Source organism: Labrus mixtus, chromosome 23 (assembly GCF_963584025.1).
Source record: "Labrus mixtus chromosome 23, fLabMix1.1, whole genome shotgun sequence".
In the NCBI taxonomy this organism is placed as follows: domain Eukaryota; kingdom Metazoa; phylum Chordata; class Actinopteri; order Labriformes; family Labridae; genus Labrus; species Labrus mixtus.
The window spans coordinates 15,312,661-15,331,884 of record NC_083634.1 but is presented as its reverse complement, the minus strand read 5'-3'; the positions used below and the strand labels follow the sequence as shown (position 1 = coordinate 15,331,884).

At 40.5% G+C, this 19,224-nt stretch overlaps 1 protein-coding gene across 1 annotated transcript in view; it reads right to left on the bottom strand.

Annotated features, from left to right (window-relative positions):
* The window catches only part of poln (polymerase (DNA directed) nu), a 53,758-nt gene that overhangs the window by 6,771 nt on the left and 27,763 nt on the right, over positions 1 to 19,224 (bottom strand). The window contains exons 17-19 of the mRNA XM_061032009.1: positions 12,711 to 12,822; positions 9,499 to 9,581; positions 2,217 to 2,348 (exon numbers count right to left, since the gene is read on the bottom strand). Coding sequence (XP_060887992.1) covers positions 2,217 to 2,348; positions 9,499 to 9,581; positions 12,711 to 12,822 — 327 coding nt within the window. The remainder of the gene's footprint in view (positions 1 to 2,216; positions 2,349 to 9,498; positions 9,582 to 12,710; positions 12,823 to 19,224) is intronic.

The window sequence follows — 19,224 nt, the reverse complement described above, 5'->3', positions numbered from 1 at the left end:
TTCACTGCTACATTTCTGTACTCCTCAGCCTCTTTTCTTCTCTCGCTGCTGTAACACCCACGCTGTGATACTGACCTCACCTTCACTCTGCCCTTTCCCGACACATTTCCAACAAATATGACAGCAGCTGAGCCGGCACAGTTCACCTCATCTCTGCTCAGCCTGCCAGCATGCAGCGGTTCTGAACAAAATATCACCGTATCGGATACCAATCATCTCCAAGCTCCGTGTAGAGGAAGCTTAGTGAGAAACTGTTGATTTCTTTCCAGATTACACAGGAGTATTTTACCCTTCTGCTAAATTCCTGGTATGGAATGAGGGAGAGAGAAAGGAAAAGAGATGTGAAAAGACAAGTGTCTAGTAAAAGGAAGAGAAAGCAAGAGAGCAGAGACAGACGAGAAACAAAAAGAAAGAGACCGACTGAAGGACAATAAGACAAAGAGACAGTGGGACGAGCCAGGCAGATACATCTCTGCACTGTCTCAAACGGGAGGATCACCATAGTGATGAGCTGAATTAATGCAGACTATTTGGCGCAACCATCGCTGTACTGCTAAGAGTGAGGAGTTTCCACGGTGATCTGTTAATGAGTACATGACAGTACTACGATTAGGAAGCTGACTCCAGAGAGGGAGGGGAGAAATGAGTCGGGGTGTGTCATGGGTGATAGGTTGCTGTGGATGATGGAGCACCCCTCTGTGCGTGTCAGCGGGGCAGTGTCTGGGACAAAGGTGGCATAAAAAACATGAACTGCCCCAACCCAGACTCGGCTATCATCCCACCGTGATTCCTATGTAGGGAGCATTACAGGGTAGCCAGTGGTTAGGGGTCAAACTTCTTACAGCCGATACATCCGATTCTGAGCACTGCAACGTTTGCAGTCCAATTAGCAAGATCAAAAGTCAAGTAAAAAATCTCCCCTGCAGATATGTCAGCAACGTAAACACAGCATGAGAAAGAGGACAAGCACACACATTTTCTTAATGCCACATAAAGATGAAATAAAAATTGCAGATTTGATGCTCAAATTGAAATGTGTGATCATTAGCTGCCTTTGCACGCAGATATCTGTTTATAGAGATAACATAACTGATGTCAAATTACAGCCAATGCGAGCCTCATCAGTTCTGCCAATTCTGCTCCCCATACTGACTGTTTTTCTTGATTCCACCAAAGCCTGCTGATTGGTCAATACTACCCTGGCTGCAAAGTTAACTTGAAACAAGATCACTTCCAATTCTAAAAACCCAGACCCCAGTTCAGGCTCTGCTTTTTATTTTGAATCTACGAAAGGAGATTAGCCCTGACCTAATTATTGATGAGAAAACAAGGTTGTTATACAAGATATAGTCACTGAGGACATCGTTTTCCTTGCACAAACAGCCTGAGAGAGTAGCTAAAGTCGACATTGTGGCATTTTTTTAGTACTCACACACAAGTGGCTCTTTCTCAAATATTTCTACTTATTTGATTTGGCTGTAATTGGTTCATACTTAACTCATTAGTTGACTCGGTACACACAGAATACATATAAGATAGCTGGGGTTTTAACCCCCACACAGGCCTCAGTGTTTTGTCTTGGACTGACCTCATCTCTCCGCTTGTCAATGCTAGGCTCATGTACTGTGTGCAATGACGGTTAAAGTGCAGACTTTACACTATTCTGTGTGAGCATGTTCAAGTCTCAGGTGTGCTGTGTTGGCAGTTCAGGACGAATATAAATAGATTGTCCCATAAGAACCGTCAGCCCCGACACACCCACACCCCTCCATCCCCCCTCATGTATTGACCCACGGCAGTTTGTCTCATTCCTGCCAATGCAAGCACATCTTCCTCCTCAGCCAAACACAAACAGGCATTCCAAGAGAGCGTGGGTGTGTATGTGTAAGCATGGGAAATTCAAACTCCGTAGTGTATGTCAAAAGTGCAGACCTTCACCCAGACATACACAAACGTTTTGAGTGTATTTGTGAGGACATTTTGCTGATTTCTCCTCTTAAATCCTCAACATTAAATCCCATTTATCTGTGTTGAATATGTGATCGCAACCATGGACTCTATGATCTTACTGATAAAAATGTTGTGAATGAGTTTGGAAAGCTCTTATATAGTATGAAACACTATTTCTCTTTTAGCTCTTCCTTTAGCAGCTTTAAGACTCAACATAATCTTGAGTTAACACTTCATACAGGAGACACAGTGGGTCACACACAGACCTCGTTTGTGGCACTGCTGGATGGTCTTCTGGATGAAGGCCTGGACCTCTCTGTAGGTCTGGAGGAAGCTGTCCTGGAATCTGCTGGCCTGCTCAGCACTCACCCCGAGGATCCCAGATAGACGCTCACGACCTGCAGGAAAACAAAGTACTGTGTATTAACTCGTTTTTTTAAGAATGCAATCTTAAAAGCAGGCCGTATGATCGACTGGGATTGGAACCAGGAACTTTCTTGCTGTGACGCAGCAACATGCAGCCCTAATACACTGTAGGTAATGTGCCATATCTACTGATTGTCTTTTTGTCTTTTATTTATTGATTACAATGTGAAGGCAGCTACCTGTCTATTGTCATTACATAGTTACTCCATGTGAAAAACACTCACATTGTGTGGGATCTGAACACATCTGATAATCCATGCCAGTCATGGTAATGAATACTTTTAGATTTAACTACCAAATTGATTCTGATGACTTTCAACAATTTTACTAGGGGGAGGTTAAATCATTTTTTATGGTATGGTTTTGATATGTTGGGAAACACGTAAATTCTTTTAGCTGGGAGGTAGAGTCTAGTTACTGTTTATTCATTATCTTCACGCTTATCTGGGGCCGGGTCGTGTTAGCTGTAGGTTAAGCAAGTTGCCCCAGACGTCTCCACAGCAATTTTTTCCAGCTCCTTTGGGGGTGGGGGGGGGATTCCAAGGTGCTTCTAGGCACAGCAAGCTTTGGGTCTACCCCTGAGTCTCCTCCCTGCTTGACATGCCGGGAAGACTTCCAGAGGGAGTTACTGTCTCTTCTACAAATTATTCCAGACTGAACAATTCTACAATTCGACAATTCTACTCTCTGTTCGGGCGGCTGTGGCTCAGTTGGTAGAGTCGTCACCTCTCAACCGGAAGGTCAAGGGTTCAATCCCCAGCTGAGCAACATGACACTTAACCCTGCATTGCTCCTACTGCTTCGTGGCAGTGTATGAATGGATTAGTGTTGTACTTACTCTCTGATGTACGTTGCTTTGGATAAAAGCGTCTGCTAAATGAATTGTAGAAATTATTCCAGACTGAACACCCCCTAATATGGCTGTAAGTGCCGTTATTATGCCTCAGTTTGTTTTCTGTATTTTGGATTTAACAAATGCGATACAGATTGTTAATTAGTGATCTTAAGAAGTGCTCAAGGTGGTTGTCAGTCTAGCTTTCCTCCTTGTCCTTGTGCTAAGGTTATCTAGCTTGCTTACAGATGTGGCTGCACATCAACTGTACAGAAGACGAGAGGTATTCATCTTATAACTAAGTCTTGAAATTGAAGCCTGAATGTCGGACTATCCATTCAATGTCAAAGTTCTGTGAAGATCTAAATAGTTGACGTCTAAACTGTCGAAAACCTTGAGAGACTAATGAACAAGCAGTGAATTTTAATGGGGCGAAACAACATTTATCATGATGGATTGAAGTGTTTGAAAAGTGATGGGAGAGGCGAGGGCAACAGAGAAAAGAGGAGAGTGAACAGAGGACAGACCGGACCGGAGGGGAAAAGAAATTAAGGAAAAAAAAAAGAAGCAGAGCCAAGTGAAGGGTGAAAGATAGAAGAGGACAAGATAAAAGGAAAGGTGGGCAACGACCAGGGGAAGACTGCAAGGTAAGTGTGTGTGTGTGTGTGTGTGTGTGTGTGTGTGTAAAATGAAGATGAAGCTAAGAGCACAGAGCTTAAATGTGTGTATGCGTATGTGCTTTCAAAGGAAGTGTAAGGTGTACAGTGTGTAGCAGGAGTGGGCTTTAAGGTTAGGAAGAGATCGATGGAGGTGTAGAGGGTGAGGTAATGGGCGCCACAGCTGATGTGTCGCTCTTTGTGTGTTTTGTGGTTCCAGCTATAAGGGTGTGTGTTGAAGTGTTGTTGGTGATGAGTAATGTCATGCCAAACGGCCAAAGAGGTGGACGGAGGGTTAGCTGGGGGACAGTGGTGTCTGCGAAGATTTAAAAAAAAAAGAAATCACCACCACAATACAACAGACACAAAAACAAGTCTCCCTTCACTTAATGATGATGTTTTTCTGTATGTTCGACCTTCAATGTGCAAAAAGGTGCACGTGCGGAGATAAACAAGGTGTTTTTCTGACATTTTATCTGCTGAAGGGGGAATTCTTCCCTCTGCCCCTTTTGGTTAAACGGGAATTTATTTGATTTTGCTCAGTTGGAACAAACAGGTTTAACTCAGGGAGGACATTATTCAACATGTGTTGTAAAAATATCATCAGAAACTAATTATTATCCCAAGCAGATTATTTTTAAGTCTTAAAAACTGTTAACATGGCAAAAAGGCAATAAAGTGATAACAGTTTTAACTCTATTTCCCAAACACGAACATCATCACAGGGCAGTGGATCTCAAAGTGGGGTCCAAGCATTTTATTTTCACTACAAGATGTTAAAAATGCCCCAATGACATTTAAATTACTTCTTTTGGTCATGGGTTTCATACATTGTCTGTAATAAATTAAGGTTCTTTTTGTTTAAGTTATGTGTCCCTTAGCGTGAAAAAAGTTTGTGAACAAATGCCCAAGAGTATTGAAATCAACAGTTTTGTTTTTGGCAGAAATGTCAATCCAATTAATAAGCATTTGTAAAAAAGTAAAATAGATTTTTTTTATGTAATCATTATGTGCTTCATTTCTGGAAAGTCAGCCCTAGTCAGACAGAGTGTAGGATGTTTGAATTCATCCGAGTTGACACGTCTGTCACTGAAATATGTCAGGAACAAAGTGCCCTTCAGCGATGTGACTGAAGTTACCATGAAGTTAGTGTGTAGTCCACTCACTCTGAATGTGTCAAGTGTATGAGTGTATGAAGCCCCACATTCCTGCTGAATGAGGTCACTTAAATGACCTTTAACCTACTCCTACTGACACTCCCTGGCCTTCTTCTTCTCTTCTGGACCGCTGTCCAATTTTTTGTCTCACCAGTTTTTATTCTGTTCCCTAAAATAAAACATGATTTATATTCCAACTTAAAAATCAACTCAAAAAGACTGCTGATTAGCTAGTTTAAGTTTTTTTTAAGCTCTTTTAAGTCTAAAGTTGACAAAATCTGTTTACCCTAATGTGAAAAATCAGGGTTCCCACTCTTTTCCAGAGATCATATTCCAGGACTTTTCACTTTTCCTGACAATGATCTAGCTGGTTTGACAGTCCGTGATCGTGCCATAACAATATTAAGTGAAGTCTTTAACAAGGCTAATCACACCCACTGTGAGCTACCGCTACAAAGGTTAAACATTTAATATCATGTTATGGTCCATTTTGTACCCTTAAGAACACAGTATTGCATTTAAAGAGACAATGCTAGCAAAGTAAAAGATCCCATTAGCCAGTATTCGGCCCGTGTTTGACTCATACATCTTTCATTGTGCATATGAACACATTTTTTTCCACACATGACGCGGTTATCTTTTCCAAGCTGCAGTTTATAAACATAGCCAATTGGCATTTATCAAACGTATTAAATAATTGTATTTCACTATCACTTTTGTCAGGCACAAAGTCATAGCAGAACACAGCCCTGGAAGTGAGACAGCAGCTCGCAAGAAAGACCGAGTAGACAGAGAGATTCAGTGCAAGCTCACATGTCATTAATAACGTTAACTAACTACTGTTAATGTGCTGACCTCAAACCAACGAGAAAACACAATTCTACCTCCATCCTCTCAACTAAATTGTAAATAAATATTAGCTTTTGACACGATGGGGAGGCAGAGCCATGACATTATCTATAGAATTCGACTTAATCTGCGTTGTGTATTATGTAACAAACAGCTACTTTTATTAACGTGTGGCGGAGAGTGTTAGAATAATTTTCCAGGACAACACGTGATTTTCCAGGACATTTTACTTTTTCTCTCATTTTCCAGGTGTTTTCCAGAACTGGAAAATTTGTCAACTGTTTTCCAGGAAGAGTGGGAACCCTGAAAATGTATTTTCTCTGTCTGTGAATGTATGTTCTATGTATGATTGTGTGCAGGAGTCCACAGCACACAGCACTTTTCCCCTCCTCCCTGCCCTGATTAATGTCTTGCAGGAGAGCTTCCTTTCAGTATTTGGCATCCATGGCAACGCATCCGTCCACTGAGAGCTGTCTGTCCATGATGATCAGGAGCTCCTTCCATACTCTTCCTCATCCCCCCCTCCCCCTTGCTTTTCTCACCCAACCCGCCTCTCCGCTCTTCCCCTTTCCCCTACATTACTCTCTCCTCCGACACCTCCCCCGTTCTTCTTCTTCTTCTTCCTTGCCTTTAGCCTACATTTGCTACATCTGCCTCAGCTCTTCCGCTGTATTTTACATCTCTGTATTTTTAGCCCCGGCTTTCTGCTTTTTAAACTGCATCCTGTGCCGCCCTACAAGTCTCAAATGAATAGCTTTTACACATTTCGCTATTACTGTTAATTGACTTCCCAAGAACTGACTCATTCATCAGTGTGCGTTTGTGGTTGTTTGTGTGCTAATGCTTGTTTTCTCTCCCGCTGAGCTGTATGACTCCTTCTAGAGTTAAAATACCGCAGAGCGCTCCATGATGAGCCTGAGAGCGTCAGATTTGGTTGACCTCTTGAATGCACTCTAAACATACTGAATCCACAGTGGCAGATTGCTACTGGCCCTGTTCCCTGCAGAATCTGATGCAAACCATGCGCTTTAGGTTCACTGCTGATTGGTATAACACAATTTCTTCTTTTATCGTGATGTTCTGTGGAGGGAGAACAGTGAATGTCCTGTTTTAATAATATATGTTGTGTTCGGGTCAAAGAACATAGAGTAACAAATCCACTGGAGCAGCATGTTATATAAAAAGAGTTTTCTTTTTACCTTAGAAAAATAAAAGGACAGTAAATCTCCATGACTTTTAGTCTTTTGTCCTCCTCTACTCAAGGTTTATGCCAGCCTCATCAAGTGAAGCTTATTTTTCTGATAAAAGTGATACAATGAATGCCAAACTCTAAGAATATAGTGGAACACCTGAGGGGACAATATGACCAAGAAGGTTTATAATTTTGTGTTTTCAGTACGACCCGGGCGGAAATAACAGCTGGTAATGATATTGCTGATTAAGATAAACAGCCTACTCTAAGATAATGTGAGTTTATAGGATGGCTCAGTTAAGTCATTGTCATTTTGTTGATGTAGTTTTTCAAAAGGGGGGAGTCACTTTCATTTCAATTTAAAGATGAAGAGCAAAACAATGGATGGTAAAACTGCCCAAAAGTGAAGCCAAAATATCGAACTCCCCCCGCTGAGTGGCTGCAGTAAAGCTCATAAGCTCCGCCTCCTCCACCTTAACAGATGGGACATTGTCCACTATATAAAATCATGTCTTTATTAATCTTAAGAGTTTTTTGTACCATCTTGTTACTTTTGCTGAAATGATTTGCTTATCAATACGCGTGTGACTTACTGTAGCCACATGTTGCTTTTCCCCGTCCTTAAATGTGGCTCCCTCATGTCAAATCAGTTAACCACAAATAATCCCATTATACAATCAGTTATATAATCTGCATCCAAACATTTTGTGCAAGAATTCATGCTTTCTCAAATCATGCGTCCACGTGTGAGTAAGCCTCAGAATATGTTTTTCAAAATGTAGCAGACAAGTTAAAATGTTTTTTATACATGTTTTTATAGCAAAGCTTTCTGTTATTGTTCTATAACTATATTTACCTAAATGTCTATCCTAACTGTGTTTGTTTGTGTTTTGATTTGTTGAACCTTTATCACCTGTTTGTTGCTGCCCATGTCTGTGATCTGCTAATAACTGCCTGTAGATAATTATTCTTTAGATTTCTTTATTTCAAAGTTAATTCTGGCTTTTTATGTCTTTATGTAGAGATAGGACAGGGGACAGGGTCAGAAATTGGGAAGAGAGAGAGAGAGAGAGAGAGAGAGAGTGGGGGATGACATGCGGGAAAGGAGCCACAGGTCAGATTCAAACCCAGGCCGTCCGCTTTGAGAACTACAGCCTCTGTACATGGGGGCGAACTAACCACTGGGCTACCTGCGCCCCCCTTTAGATTGAGTTCTTATTGTATTTTAGCTTGAGGCCACAGACTTCAGATCAAATAATTTTTTTTGTTTAATTCAAATAATCTATATCTAAATGAACTGAATCCAAGGGAAACATTGTGGAAACTCTTTGTCTTTTACATTTGCTAAAAGACATGATGTTATTTATAGTGATCAATTCTGTGTTTTGTGAAATATGAAAATAACGAGCCCTTCATTTAGAGCAGAAGCCATGCAGTCAGTTCTGTGTAATTAATAATGTGTGAGTAACTGTGTTTGGAGCAGACGATGTAGAGTGGTGAGAGAGTAGCTTTGACAGCAGGCTCTGAAGTCGTCAACACTGTAATTAAACCAGGCTACAGGGGTGTGAAGATGAAACAGTGAAACTAGAAGTCAGGATGTTGTCAGTGAAGCAGAAGGTGGCGCTGTGCATGACGTGAGCCTATGGAAAATAATGTAGCTCTACAAAAGCATTTAAATTGACCAGAGGCAATAAAGCCTGATGAAGAGTGTAAGCGGCCTGTAAAACGAAACACGCCTCTATCACACAGGTGAACGCACAATGCAAACGTAAACATGCTCACGTTTTCAGGTCTGTATACACACATTAATACAGAGCTTATGATTGGTTGGCCCAGATATCTACAACATGTCCACTCACACACACACACACACACACACACACACACACACACACACACACACACACACACACAGGTGTCCTGAGTGTGCATGTGTGAGTGCCTGTGTATGTTCAATGTTAATGTGTGTGCGATACAAAAATGGGTCACAAGTGACACAGACAAGTCTCTTTATGGGCCACAGGAGTGTTATTAACATTTATCTTTCCCACTCCCTCTATTTTTATCTCCTCCTGCCCCTCCGCCCCGGTATGTGATCCAAAAGATGAAAGTAAACTCAGAAAACAGTGATCTCCCGCTAAGAATCTGAGGGCATTTTGGAGTTTACATGAACTAAATTCCTGAGAGAAATAATCCCATTTTTAAGGTACTGCCCCCCCCCCCCCCCCCCACTTCTTTCTGACTTTGGTATTTTATTTCATTATTAAAACATTAACACAATCAACTTTTAAAGTCGTATCCAATTGCTAAACGACAAACGAACAAACAGGTCAATGAATCTTTGTAGCTTCATTATCTCCACTGGTGTGTGTGTGTGTGTGTGTGTGTGTGTGTGTGTGTGTGTGTGTGTGTGTGTGTGTGTGTATTTGAACTCACCTGCCCCGTACACGACAGAGTAGACGATACGTTTGGCATGTTCCCGGTCCTCAGAAGTCACCTCACCCTCTCTCACCCCCTTCCTGAGAGACAAGCAGACATAAACAGGCTGAGAGGGGCATAGCGATGATAAATGAAAACAAACACACACACAGTATTTATCAGAGGTTGCAATTAAATTTGGAGAAGTTAGGTCCAAGGGAAAATTAAGGAGTTGTCTAAAGTGTAATTATAGAGACACAGATATTTAAGACATTTTGATTTTACAGTATAATTTTTGAAATAATTAAAGTTAAATTCTGCTCAAATTGCATAGAGACACTGATATTTTAGACATTTTGATTAATTAAAAAAGAAAATCTGTGAAAGGTGACAAGAAACTTTCAATGGATTCTTGCTCCTGATGTCCCCGGCCGGAGAATTTTCAGCAGATTGTACTGTATAATTTTTTTAATAATTAAAGTTTAATTGTTCTCTCTGAATTCTTGAAATAATTAAAGTTGAATTCTGCTCAAATTGCATATAATAAAGTACTTATTTTTTACAGTTTCAATCACTAATGACTCTTATCTCTACTACTTGCATAGTCTTGTTGTCTCTATAAACATAACAGGTGAAGGTTAAGGTTTTATATTGACACAACCATGACAAAAGTTGGATTATTTTTTACTAACTTATAAATCATACTATAGTGATTGATGTAGTGGAAGAAGAAAAGACTTGAGATGTGGTTTGGTGGAGCAAAGAGGAAGTAGAAGTACAGACAAATAAATGGACAGGAAAATGAGAAGAAAGAAAAGACAGCAGAAGAAATGCTTTAGGACATGAAAGATCAAAAAAGGAAGAAATAATGCCAGACTGGAGGTCACATGAAGTGCAGAAGGATAGCGGTGCTTAAGTAAAGTGCAGAGACAAGGGGAGAGAGGCAGGGCTAGACAGACAGACAGTTATGTAACTTGACTTGTAGACAGCAGTGGTACAGGGGATCAGGCTGGGTGGGGTGACGAGTCTGCAACATGGCATTTCTGGAGGGGGCTGACGATGAGCTGCCACTGCTGGTCAGTGTTCAAAGACTCCAGAGTTTTATGAGGTCAAACATCTTGGTGTCTGTAGCCTTGTGATAATGACTCTGGAATTTGAAGTATGGTAATTATGCTTCAAATTCCTCTTTGCTGTTGACTTTCTCTCTTAGAAACACACTGACAAATATTTTGCTGATGAGTTCTGGTACTTGTTGGTAGGTAACTTCTAACCTCCAGTGGTTGACCCAGAGGTCAACCTTCCCACTTTGTCTCTGGCTAAGGATAAAATGCACACTGGGTTTTTATTGCCCCCTGCTGGACAGGCATCAATCCACTGCCTCCTGTTTTACGTCACATTCTGGATCTAAGAAAAGCTTCTACCTTCCAGATATAATCCTTCTTGCTGTTGATTGTTAATTCTTGACACCAGCTTAAAGAAAATCAAACTTATAAGTATATTAAAACGAGACTTAGAAAATCTGAGTAATACTCCAAGTTAAAAGGAATCAACTTCGTAGCTACACAGGCAAAGAAAAAATAAGTCTGGAACATTGTGGGAGGAAGAAAGTGTGAAATTAAAATGGAAAAGCGTGATGGAAAAAAAAGGTAGAATGGGTATAAGAAGGGAGAGAGAACTGTCAGAGGAAGGACAGAGAGGGCAAGAAAAAAAAGACCAACACCACTTGAACAAATCCTCAGGAAAAAAAAAAGCTCAAAGGAAAGAAACAGAAGACTTTAAAAAGAAAGAATCCAAGGGTTCAAAAAGAGGAAGAGAAAAAGAGTAATTTGTATTAACCCCAGCAGAGCTGCTGTGACGCAAGTTAATTTGTTTAAAGGTGAAAGAGACACACGCAATGTAGAGCCTCTGTGGAGCTGTTAACATGGTCTGTGGGACCAGGTAATCTGTTTAACTGACTGCCCTCTGCCGCAGCCTGCACTGAGATGAATTACAGGAGTAAAGGTTGAACAAATACACACAGATACACACAATAACTGAAACCACTACACACATCTATAAGTAAGCGTTAACACTCTTTTGGAGTAAGAAAGACGGAGATAAAACATTACAACACAAGAATAGTCTAACAGCGACACATTGCATTCAACAGGCCAGTGGTGTCCTGCCCATGGAGGTTGTGAAATATTTCAGTGTTACTCTGCCTTAATGACTGACGTTTGGTTAGAAAAGTACAAAAAAAAAATCATTTCCCAATCGTTTATTGACAGAGATAAAGGGTATTTTAAGGGGCTGTCATGAACGGTGGATTCTTTTGTCTAAACATTTGTAAAAAAAAATTCCTGTCGCTACCTCAGAGACCAGGACCGGCACCTATTTGATTAGATCCAGCACCTCCTCCTCTGCCACTAAAATCTCTAAATAAATTTGTGTAATATTTAATGTTATCTTTTCTGTAATTATTTTATTTTATATCTAAATTACTGAGGAATCTCTTGTTTTCCTGCTCATATGCATTTCTAAATCTTCTTTTTTTAAATAGTTTTGTGTGCATCAGGGGAGCTAAGTTGATGTTACTGTCTGTAATTTGGTCAAGGCCAAGGGATTGATGGCCGCTTTGTGGGCTGTTTTGGCCAAACAAACAGGTGTCTGTCTAGTGTTGATCATTAATGGTAAGATTGACGAGTGTGATGCTGATTATAAATGCATCGGGCCAATAAGCGTGGGATTGTATGCTCCACGTATGTAGGTGTATGCAAGTGGTTTAAAGCTTTTGGCGTCTAAATGGTTTTTGATAATCATTTTTGTGTTGTACATGTGGGAATTTATGCTGCGATGATCTATGAATATTTTACTAAGAAAATGGCCAAATGAGTGTGTGTAAATGTGTCGCTGTCCAAAGTGCTGAAGCAGAGCAGACTGGCAGACTGACAGAATATCACTCAGAGAGAGGAGCACGCCATGAACAGCTGATTCTACGAGCTTCTCTCCGGTTGATTTTATGCGATTATTGTGAATGCTCCGTTGTCCCCGAGGCTCTGTCACTTTCTGATGCATTCCTTGACCTTTTGGTCTCCCGCTGAAACAGCACTCCCGCTGTGCTCCGGGATCCAAGGACTTACTTATAAAGCACTGATCCACACTCACCTTGGCGGAGATCAGGGGAGAACCTGTGTCTGTGTGTGTGTGTGTGTGTGTGTGTGTGTGTGTGTGTGTGTTCCTGTAAGACATACCACTGAGAGGCCAGCATGGCAAAGACGTCAGCCCGGGGGTTGGTGAAAACGCGGAGCAGCTCAGGGTCACAGGAGAGGTGAGCCAGCAGACGCAGCTCCACCTGGCAGAAATCTAACACACACATACAACAAACTGGTATGTTATATGTTACCAGTTGACTCCCAGTTAAACCAATCTGAAAACATCAATATCCCATTTGGGATAATATAATCAATCTATCGCTCTGTCTGTGAAATCACAGAAGAGTGGACTAGTCAAAGTTTGTTTGTAATTTTCAATTGAGCAAATTTTATTTGTGATAGTAAATATTCTTACTTTGTTATTTTTACTGTATTTTATTTTAAGTTTGTTTAATCTCTTAAGGTGAGGTTTTGAGATAAGCCCTAATGGGTTTCTTCCTCACCTGCACATGTGTTTTATTTTTTATTTGTTTTAGTTTTCTGTTTGACTCTTCTTTCAAATAATGTGCAAATAAACTAAACTAAACTAAACTGTCACAATGTAACAATAAATATATACACCAAACAAGCCGTAACATTATGACCACCTGTACGATCCTGACATGGTAACAAAGGTGATAACTGAACTTTATGGATATACAGTAAGTGAGGTCATGGTGGTGGTGGTTTACTGGGGTGCATTATAGTGAAATGTGTTCCATATATTGGGCCCCGTCATGGATGTTGGAGTGAGAAAAATGAATATGAAAAGTTCCTTTAGGTTGTAAGTGCACAAAAAGGTGAAGAGAGCAGAGAGCAACAGCTCCCGGTGTAAAAGCAAAGGTCACTGTCTGAGGAGAAATGGATGTCTCTTCCTCCTACATGATTCTCCCCGTGTTACTGCAGACGGCACTGCCAAATGATGGGTCTTGAAAGAAACGGCTTCTTTTTCAGTCAGTCACCTCAAAGCTTAATGATCGCTTTTGATGTTAACTCGCTTTCTAACTCCCTGAGCTGGACTGAAAACCTGATGATTGTCCACAGCAGTCAGAGAATCAAACATACAGCAGCTCAAAAATGCATAAAAATAAACTATTTATTTATATCTTACTAACTTATTCTCCAACTCTGTCCAACCACAGTGCTGGTTCAAAGTGTAATTTCCAACATCAGGATCAAATATCATGATCATAAGTGGATGTAGAATTTTATTGCATTCAACAACAAGTTGAGAGAATGTCCTACATACCTTGATCTCATTATCTTGAATAAAAAAAGTTAACAAAGAACATGACTAAATGTATCCAATAGGGTTTGGACATGTGCTTAGATGTGAGCTCAACAGATCTTACATCAGGAAATACTTTGACAGCTTTTATGCAATCCAACAAAATGTTCTGACTGATGTTTAAAATGCCAAGATTGTGATCCAATTTTTCCAGCCGTAAGCAAACGCTGCGGTGAAATAAATCCATGTAAATCTTGGTTATTAAAGAAAATCAGGTTACAGTGAGTCACATAAATGCTGCTTTAAAACCCTAATATGAGTCTTTCTAGAGAACTGAGGATTGTGTGAGTGTTAATGTAGCATTTTGTAGCACAGCATTACTTCTCTTTTCTTTTTGTTTGTTCATAGTTGTAATTTCAGTTATTGTTCTTGATTCTTACTCTCATCAATCTGCCTGTTTATGTCTGCTTTACTGTTTGTTTTTATGCATCTGTGTCATTGTCTATCTATGTCTGCTGTCTCTTTCACAGTGTTGTTGTATCATGTGTGTTATTTCCTAAAAGCCAAATCAGGGACAAGGACTGCAAATTAGCCCTGGCTAGAAGTCCTAGATACATCGCATCTGTTGCACATTACATGTACTGTAGCAATGCCTCCATGTATTGGCGCTTACAAATAAACTGATATATCAATAAATACTGGATGCAACTAAAAAAAACAATTCACTAAAAGTTGTATTATTACTTCAATTAATAAATGAAGAAGAACTACAACAAAAGTAATCATAAAGAACAGGTGTTTTAACCATTTTTCATGTGTGTCAGTGAAGCTTTCATAATAAGCAATAAAGCTCAATGACTTTGCAAAGTTTTCTCATATCAGTCAATTGTTTTCTTGGCCAAAAACGGATTATTCGTTGTTAAAAGATTTGAAGCAGTAAATGTGAAATCGAATATATGACAGGAACGGATGACTGCAGGATGGACAACGTTTCAGGACAGACACATTAACAACTTGTCTTTAAAGGCGTCTGAGAGCAAATCGTCTAAGAAATTGGCCTCGGGGCACTTATGTACGCTAAGAGATAACCAGGAGGAATAAATGAGGCACACTTACTGACAGAGAGATAGCTGTTCCTTCAAAACATGCTATAATATACCTGAGTTCACTGATAATGGACTTTGTAAACACACACACACACACACACACACACACACACACACACACACACACACACACACACACACACACACACACACACACACACACACACAGATCTTTGTGGAAGGTGACAGTGACAGGTCCTGCACTGACAGCTCAGTTGTCGGATCTTAAATGAAACATCTCTCAAGATGTAGTCGCAGGTATACACACACACACACACACACACAAGTTCACACAACATAACACAGACACACACTTATATCCACAAAGTGCATTTCACCCCGACACATTTTCTCCTCTGTTCGGCTGCTTAAAAGCCGAATTAAACCCTTCTAAAGGCAGGGCAAATGATTCATACGGATGCAGGAAATTGAGGGATTTTCTCTCAGCCTGGATGAAGCAACCAGCTGTAATACGTTTCTACTAGAATGGGAAAAGGAGAATTACGTGGGATAGCTGCATGGGATTGCGAGGGGAAAATATCGTGCAAAGACAAATTAGGAATAGTAACATTTATAAAAACTTAGATCAAATGTTATGTAACACAGATTTTTGACCGTGTCATCAAGACAAAGTGAAAGGGGAGAATACTCCAGCAGCTTAAAGCAAACAACATTTACAGTTTAACGATTTTAGTAAAGATGATAAAAGGGGCAGCGAGAAAAGGAGGGAGAGGAGGAGGGGTAATGGTTGGGTGACCAGTTGGAGGAACAGAGACGTCTGCTTGTGCTTGTGATGAGGTGAGGAAGGCAGTTTCTAAAGATATCATCCCATCCATGTTTTATGAGCCAGATCACATTTCCTCCCAGCATGGCCGGCAGCTTTAGAAACATATTGCTGACCAGGATTTGTGTGTGAGAGAGAGAGAGATAGAGCAAGAGAGTGTTTAAATTCATGTATGTGTGCAGGACAGAAATAGAAAGGAAGAATACTGAGGCGGATCTCCAAAGAAAATGAAGTACATTTATGAGACTATGCATGCACATGTCTAATTGTGGGTAAAAATGTGTGTGTGTTCCTCAAGGTGTTCTTCTGATCGAGATTATCGGTGCAGAAAAAGTGCCACAATAAAGATCCTTGTATTGATCCATACAGAAATAACTGTGACGTACAGTAAGCTATCTCTTTGCTATCTCTCAGTTCAGTTCTATTTATGACCCACACAAACTGTAAAGCCAAAGATTTATGTAGATGCTAGACCTGGTCAGATCTTTTTGAACTTCTCATTAAGGGAATATTCATTTCTTTCAAAGCAAGATTTTTTAGCTGCTTATGAAACAGACTGTCATGAATATTGATGCCTCGTTTAGACCTTTGAGAGCAAACAAGACCATGAGTGAGAAGGCTGATGACCTCATTTGTTCTTTTTTCTAAAGTCTAAAACTGCTGCCGCGGGGTAGCTTCCACAGTGAATGAGTATGGAGAACCGTTTTAATTTTTGGTACCAGTAAACGTGATTGGTCAGTACCCAAAGTACCGATGCTCATGGACAAACGGTTCTCCCATACAGTAAGTATCAACGTTAACAGTCCCTTTTATTTAATGCAGGGCTTTCCATAAGCGCCGGCTGTCGGCTAATTAGCCCACTAGTGATGTCATACAGTCGTCTTCCTTTTTTTCTGTTGTTGAATCTAACAAAATAGTTTAAATTAACAAATCAGGACTCGCTTTTCCTGTACATTTGAGAAGCAACCGCCTGTTTTGAATAATTTACATACACATACATTTAGACATCTTTCAAGTCATGTCTCCATTTTTGCTCGTAACGATAAAATCCTACAATACCCATCTCTAGCTGCCAGACAAAGAACATCAGTGTGTGATGCTGAAGCAGCCTTTTTTTTACATTTACCCCGGCAAAGACTCCTGATGGATAAAATGTTTGGCAGTTAATAGAAGCCAGGTTAATTCTTTTGTGGAAAAAAAACACCACTTACACATGTACAGGACATGATCAGCAAAGTCTGCTTTGTCCACAATCATTACATTTCTTGCAGGAGCTTAAAATAGCTGAAAATATTACTTTGAATAAAACATTGTGCATAAACAAAATTATGTTGGTCTCTGTCAGATTCTGATTATATCTGTAATTTTGTATGGAATAATTATTCATCTCTAATGAAAACCTTCATTAGTCATAGCTGTAATAAAACGTTTGCAAATTCTCTATGCACTGAAGTGATTAAATCTAAAAGAGCAGAAAATGACTTTCTAACTCCAAATGTCATGGCCCTCTTCATTTTCCAGACAGAACAGGGTCGTGTTTTACTCGAGACTGCTGAAATGAAACAGAATAGAGAAGTTGTCACTTTTTTCCTGTAGTTCTTGGGACAGCATACGAACAAATTTAGGGGACTAAGCCGCGCCTCATACATTTTTAATGCCACCACCCACAGCACCCTGAACAGCCTTCAGTGATGCTTTGCAGTGCAGAGTGGAGTATGAAGGTTATGGATAAAAGCGTTAGAGCTCGACTAAAAGCTGCATATTGAGAACATTAAGTGTCCTCTGGGGATTGTGGCCGGTCTAAAGAGGCGTCAAGGAAGACTGAACTGAACAGCATACAGACCATGTTGACTTCATACCTATAAACCCAGGAGGAGGAGGGACAGGCCCAAAATGACAAATAAATCCTACAATTAATGCCAGGATAACTCCAGTCAGTTCAGTTAAGATCCTGCAGGTCTATCTCTTGAGATATTGTTGAGATAATGTCCAACATTGAAATTTGTGTCTAGATTAAAGCTCAATGTAAAGGAAAGCCCTTCTGATGAATGACGGATCCATTCTTGAGCCCCTTTCTTGATTGCAATTTTGCAGAAGCACTGTAACGAAGCCCCGCCATCATTTAACCTTTGTTCTTCTTATATTGATTCTTCAACAACATAATAGTGGTGCCCCAGTGTGTGAATTTACATTGTGTCACAGCACTGAGGAAGCACAAGATGCACGACGTGTAAATAAGCAGCAGGAGCTTCACAAACACACTCTCTCAGTCACACACACACACACACACACACAGCGGTGTTCTGCCAGCTCTGATGTTGTACCTTGATCCCATCTCACCCTGTAACACCTCTGTTACTAGCTCCAAAGCCAACACGGTGGGACGACTTGGTTCAACTATTAAGCCTCTGTGGCATTCACGTTGAAGGCGAGATGTTACATAAGTGTAAATATCCCACCTTGACGTGGCTATATAACATACGATCCATAAATCTGCCAAATGACCTCTTTCATGACAACGCCTGATATGCAACATTTTTGTTACCCTCACTGTTAGGTAACAGCTTCATCCTGTTAGATGGACGCGTTAAGCTCTACAGTAAGTGATTTTGTCAAGTAGCACTTTTGTACAGTAGTAGATACCAACACATTATTCTGCATTAAGATCTTGCTTACTACTAACACAACATATATTGATGTGTATGTGTTGTACAGTACACAACAACTGTATGTGTTCGGCCGAACTAAACTAGTTTGGAGAAATAACAAAGTAGAAAGGCTGACTTTAAACTAACAGGCTGATGAGGGAATTAGGATGAGGGCCTGTCTTTGTTCTTAGTTTGGCTAGGCTCTCTTTTTCTCTGTCAGCTCCAGCCCACACACACCCAGCAGACATCTCCAAACAGAAAAATAACTGAGTTGACAATTGCAAATATAAACACACACAAGCGTTAGACACTCACAGGTTACTTGAGGACATGCAGCGTGTTTTAAATGTACTGTAAAGAACAGTTTGTTTTCTTCTGTTTCTCTTTTTTTATTACGCCATGATTTTGATTATACTGGAGGGTGGGAGCGATAAACTCACAATGAAGACAATAACTGCATCATACCCCCCTAAACATACACAAACACACAACGCTTTTAAAGACAGGAACCATTTTGACACATAATACCTTTTGACGTGCCCCTGAGTTGAACTTTTTCTGAGGACACTGTGCAAAGTGATAGTAGTTGAAACGCTCATACACGCACAGCTGTTGTTCCAGTTTGGGAAGGACATTGCAGGACATGAAGGGGGTGACTTGGCGAGGGGTCCCTACAAGGGGTTGTTTCCATGGCAACCTGGCCTGAGCACATGTGTGCGTGTGTGTTGGTGTGGGTGTGTGCGATTATGAATCCTGCTACTGTCCTCCTGCTAACCCGGCTTCATTCTGCCTGCTTATGTAAGTGCGT